The sequence below is a fragment of the Coffea arabica genome, chromosome 5e, assembly GCF_036785885.1.
Source record: "Coffea arabica cultivar ET-39 chromosome 5e, Coffea Arabica ET-39 HiFi, whole genome shotgun sequence".
Lineage (NCBI taxonomy): Eukaryota > Viridiplantae > Streptophyta > Magnoliopsida > Gentianales > Rubiaceae > Coffea > Coffea arabica.
Window position 1 is genome coordinate 35110622 of NC_092318.1, and position 6000 is coordinate 35116621.

Genomic DNA, 6000 nt, shown 5'->3' on the forward strand with positions numbered 1-6000 from the left:
AGCCAGTGAAATTAATAATCAGATTCCAAGAATCATAAAACCCCCAAAACTCAGCAGCTCAGGTAAGAAATAACTAAAACAAAAGCAACCCACAAAAATTCATTCCAATCCAACTTCAAGAATCTACACCAGTAATTCTAGACAATTTTTCAAAGGAAAAGGGAGGGGAAAAAAAACTAATAAGAAACCATTATACCTCTGAACGGAGATGCTGTTGTTGGAGAAACCATTATATCTCCAACTTCGCCCTTGTTGGAGATGCTGTTGCAGGAATGGAGATGCTGGGCAACCGGACACCACTCCCGAAAATGCTAGTAGGCTGCTTGGCCCAGCCCATCTACAGAATTTAGGTTTTGTTGTAGTATATTGGCCCATCTACTTGGAAGCTGCCGTTGACTTTTCAGCCTCAAGATTGCACCGCTTTGTTTACTATTAAACTAAATTTTCCATGTCATTCAAATCCTAAATTTCTTGGAGTAAATCAATCTAAAGACCACTAAGTGCTATCCATAAGCAAGAGGAAGCTCGACTCCGCGCCCGGGGGGGGGGGGGGTTGGGGGATGTTCTAACCATCCATTGGCTAATGAGGAAAGAATATTAGATGCTTCATTTTCAGTGTTTGATATTGTCACGTGATATACTAGTACCAATTATTGATCACCAAATAATGGTGACAGGCCACTATTATTACTTGGTAATTAAGGACTGCTATTAGTGGATTACGTGTTGCAAATGGAACACGCAATACCCTCTCATAACACACCAAAAAAATTAGTGTACATGGAGCATCAGTGTAATATCTTTAATTCAAAAAAGTGCAAATATGTACAAATAACAAAGCAAAAACTCAGAAAATTTGGAATAATTTGTTTGTCAATGTAAATCGCATATACACCATCCCAAAGTTACCAATAATTACACCACCAATACTTCACCAACTCAAAAAACCATCACTCTCTAAAAAGAGAGAAATATGAATATCCAATTAACATGATAAGAACACAGAATTAACTTGCTAACAAAACAAATAAGTAAATTATAGGTGTTAGGAATGAAAAGATGTTATGAGAATTGTACAAAGCGATTCGGTTAGAGGGGCTCAAAACATATATTGCAAGTAACCAAAGCAGACTTGTAGCACTTGCACTACTGCTTCAAAGCTCTCAAAACCTGAATCCGCTCGTGTCCTGATGATAAATAGATAAAATTCCTCTTACAAACGGCATGATGAATTTGAAACACTTTAGGGTGAGACCCACAAAGTATACCACTCTACCACGTGACCTTGTCGACAAACTAATAGAGCAGGATATCTGCCAGATAGGACATTTGCTCTTTCAGCAAGAAACAGTACAACACAATTCATCTTATGCTTCAATTTTTTGAGGTTGAATTGTCATCTTCACGTTTGTCGTCCAAAGATTTTGGTCTAGAGCTAAAGATTCAAGTCTTTTGAAAACTTTCTGGCATGAGATGCCTAGCTTCTAACCCTTTACACAAACTGGTTGCCACTTCTTCTTTGCCATCTTTACAAAGTCCATTGCAAAGCTCTGATAAAGTACCTGGATCAGGGGAAATGGATCTCTCAAGCATCTCCCTCAAAACCATAGCAGCTCCATCATAATCCTCATTCTCAATGAAAGTGGATATCAGCATCCCCAGTGTCACTTTGTTTGGATGACAACCAGTCCTTATCATGCTTCTGTAGAGTTGAAGAGCACGCTCAGAGTTCTTTCTAACACATTGCCCAGTAATAATAGCAGAGAAGGTAGAAGAGTTTGGAACAAATTTTTCTCTATCCAGCTCTTTCACCAGATATGCAGCTTTCCTTGTCTTTCCCTCTTTACATAGTCCCAAAATCAATGCATTGTAAGTGATTATATCTGCCTTAATACCATTTACTGACATCTCCTCAAAAAGACGACCAGCCATCTCACTGTTCTCCGCTTGGCTGTAACCGTCAATCAATATATTGTAGGATATAGTATTAGGAGCAACATCCATGGTTTTCATTTCCTTGAAAAGCTTACCAGCTTCGTGCAACTTCCCTGCCTTGCAAAAAGCATTCATGAGGGTGTTGTACGTAACCTCATTTGGACGGAGCCCATTCTTCTCCATGAGCTTCTTGAGCTTCAGACTAGTGCTCAGAAGACCCTGACTACAGTATCCTGCAATCAATGTATTATACGATGCGACAGTTGGACTAATATTCATCTTCTCCATCTCCTTAAACACCTTAACTGCCTTTTCTGTATTCCCCAATTTGGTGAAAGCACCAATCACCATGTTAAGAGTATAAACATTTGGGGAAATATGGGACCTTTGCATTTCTTTGTAAAATGATAATGCAATATCAGACCTATTCAAACTAATCAACGAGCTCAAGTATGCATTGCAAGACTCAATTGTAGGCAAGAACCCGTATTCCTTCATAAGACTAAATGTGTCTGTGGCATTCCTAAACTTCTTCAGATGTGCATAAGTCTTGAACAATGCATCAAAAACACGGGGTGAAGAATCACAAATTCGATAGGAATACACTAAGGCCTCAAACAATTTAGAAGGAAGATCCAATGAACCCAAACTCAATTGAATGACTCTCCTAAGGATTGTCTCAGCCGACTTAAATTTCCTATTTTTAGTAAGAATATGCAGAATGATGGAATGTGTTTGAAGGCTAATTGAGCTCGAGTTCTTGAGTTCAACCCACTTGAAAAATTCAAGTGAAAGAACGTAATCCTTTTGCGTTCTCAACAATAAATGCTTAACTCGAAATGGGGTCAAACCAGAGGCCAATTTATCAAGCTTACACCAATCAAAATGTATAAGATGACTATGAGCAACGTTCACATAATCAAGGTCTTGGCCTTTAGGTTCAGGGATGGTTCCATGTGGCAGAGGAATTGGATTCCACTTCCTTTCTATCAATTTCGCCACATTTGTTAATTCCATAGAAGTTCTTGGGGTTGAAATTTTCTGAAATGGGATCTTTGGGGACTTCATCATTGGCTAAAATCACTTCCAAATGATTCTCGGACAAGCCCGATGAAAACTAATTGAAAGAAAGTAAACTGACAGAGCATGCAAACTGTGTCACAAAACAATCCACTATCAATCGTTCCGAGAGAGAGGAGTTACTAGCCTTGCAAATGGAGAAGGGTCCCACTTTGCAGCCCACAACACACACCAAGCCATGGCTCTTTTCACAATCACCACATATTTTGATTATTGGAGGAGCCCAGAAAATTGCGCAGAATTTTCATCACAAGACACAAGATAAATACTCATTGAGACTTTTGACAAGCACCTCACAGACATACAGAGCATACCACCGTGCCACAGACTTTTTTGACTGTCGAAGCCACATTTCCAATGCTCACCCACCCAACCACTGACCCTTCAAAAAATTTGAGTCATAGAACACTCGATACCGCAACAGTGGGAGGCCCTCAACAGTCAAAATAACCTCATTCTACCTTAGCTGTAGTGAAGCAACAAAAGGCATAACATGAGACTTTGAGTTTTGTAGGTCTATTTCAACTAAATTCACCATTTCCGTGTCTTCCGTTGCTGAAATTTATCCAAAAGATGCATGTATTTCAATTCCAAGCACTAAATTTTAGGGGTATGGGAAGGGAAGGTAAAAATAAGAATAATAATAACAATAATAATCTCGCTTCATTCGAGTACTCCGACCAAAACAAATGGGGGGAAGGGCGTGTTTCCTAGTGCAGGTTTCCCGGGTCCCTTGACCGTTTTCGAGGCGGGCATATTTATTCTTCTAACCCATTACCACTTATTCTCCTGCTTTTAGAGCTGACTCGGCACAAAGAGTCATTACATGTTTCAGATCATATGACAAGATCACAATAGGTAGGTAGAATTCATTTAATTACAGGGCTAATTCATTATTCTGAAGAATTCATTTACTTCATTGAACAGCATCACTCAGGTAGTGGCAGTGCCATCATTTTCCATGTTAAACATCAGGTTCGATTTTTCAGCTTTAGTCAGGGCTGTGAGACCAAGTATGCTGGCAGAGATTCTAATCTAAAAGCTGAAAAGTTAAAAATGGGGTATTTGGTTTGTAACTTCAGTAATAGCTGAAATTAAATTGAAGACAGATTATGTGGTATCTTTGATTTTGCTTCCTGGATTTTTCTGAGTGAACTTTTTAGAAGCTCTAAAAGCAATGTTTGTCATGGTGGACAGTCATTTGCCTACTAGAAAAGGAGGGTAAAGGCTGGGGTATTCGCAAAGAATGGAAATTGATTTCAGAAGTGAAAGAGAGTGCAACTATAAAAGAATGGCCCAAGTGCAAAAATGCTTGGGAAGAAAATTAGGGCAAAAATATTTGGGAAGAAAATTAGGGAGAAACAAGAGAGAGAAAGAACCTACCTGTCCTACGGAGAATTGGTAAAAACACTTCCCCTCCCGCACCGGAGAGTCATGGTAGATCATGGATTTCACGTAGAGGCCAGAGAGTGAGAGATAGAAGTGAAGGATAGAAATGAGAAAGTGGGAGAAGAAAATAAGGGGCAATAAATCCCAGCGTGGTTTTGTGAGAGACGTCAGGTGATAAAAGCAGCAAGAGATAAAGCGGGCACTTGGGCATTTGTGTGTGTGTGTGTGTTTTTTTTTTTCTTGGCATTTTCAGCCAAAAATATTTTCACTCTATCACGCCACTTTTTTTGGCCTTGGGTTTCAACAAATTTTTTATTTCATCAATTCCAATATTTTTTTAATGAAATTTGTACTATTTTTCAATTTTGTTTGTAAGTATATATTTATGAAATTTGTACTTTTTTCAATTTTACTCATATATTATAATTCATTATTTTCACTCTATCTGCCACTTTTTTCGCCTTTGGTTTGAACAAAATTTTGATTTCACTATTTTCTTCCTTAAGCCAAAATTTTTTGTGAATTTCTTTTACTATTTTTCAGTTTTATTTGAAGTACAAGATTTTACTGATATATTATAATTCCTTAATTTTAACATAAAAAAGTAAAATCTTAATCATGTGTTGGCAATTTTTTTTTAAATTCATACAAGTGAAAAAAAAAATACTTTTATTCAACTTCTAATCATTCATACAAATACTACTACCAGTATCTTGAGATTGCAAAACTGGAATATTGCATTTAATTTGGATAGGAGAAAATTTTGTTAGTTTCACCTAATACTAGAGTATGGTTTTAGCTGTTTTAAACTAAAGAATCATGCATGTTATATGTTAAATTTGCATGAAGTTATACTAGTAGTTCTAATTTGTTAGAGAAATGTGTATTAGCTTTGACTTTTAGCAAATCAACATTCATTTTGCAAGAAATAATTGTAATTAGTAGTCCTAATATCATTAATTATCTTATACTATGACTTGACTAGTACTAATTTCATCACAATGAGTGATCCAATATGTAATGTAGTAGAAAGTACTTGACAGTCAAATAATTTTATTGTTTCAACCACGGGTCAACTAGATTCGAGGAAACCTTAATTTAGTGACCAATGTTGAGATACTAGGATTTAGACATCTTGAGTTCTAATCCTCCTTTTTTTTCTTTCTTGCTTTTTACATTCCACCCTTTCTTTGTTAAAATTTTTTTTTGGAAAAAAGATCAATTAGATGGGAAATTTTTTTTTCCAAAAATAATGTTTTTACTATTAGTCAAACATAAAACTTCACACTTAATTTATTACCTTGGAATAAAAAAATGCATAATTAAAGCAATGTAACTAAAGAGTTAAGAGCTTATCTACTTTAATAACTCGTTCAATTTAAAAGGACTTGCAGGCTGACAATTTCTAGGTATTGATAAGTAACTACATATTTCTTAGTTTTTTAATAAATCATTCTAATTCAAGCATATTAATATGACTAATTTGACTAAAATAGTTGAATTGTCAAATTTACATGAAAACCAAGAGGCTTAAAATTGTAGGATAGTCAAATAGTTTCATTAGAAACAAACCAATATAAATAGTAATATATCATC

The 6000-nt window shown here is 36.2% G+C and overlaps 1 protein-coding gene across 1 annotated transcript; it reads right to left on the bottom strand.

Moving 5' to 3' along the window:
- Positions 1-1007: 1007 nt before the first annotated feature.
- LOC113688433 (uncharacterized) lies at positions 1008-4562 on the bottom strand. The gene is made up of 2 exons (XM_027206245.2): positions 4399-4562; positions 1008-3570 (listed from the first exon to the last, which is right to left on the bottom strand). The coding sequence occupies exon 2, from the start codon at positions 3004-3006 to the stop codon at positions 1444-1446; it is 1563 nt and encodes a 520-aa protein (XP_027062046.1). The 5' UTR covers positions 3007-3570; positions 4399-4562; the 3' UTR covers positions 1008-1443.
- Positions 4563-6000: the final 1438 nt, after the last annotated feature.

Excerpts from the sequence above, each read along its gene's own strand:
- LOC113688433 (XM_027206245.2), bottom strand. The coding sequence starts at position 3,006 with ATGATGAAGTCCCCAAAGATCCCATTTCAGAAAATTTCAACCCCAAGA.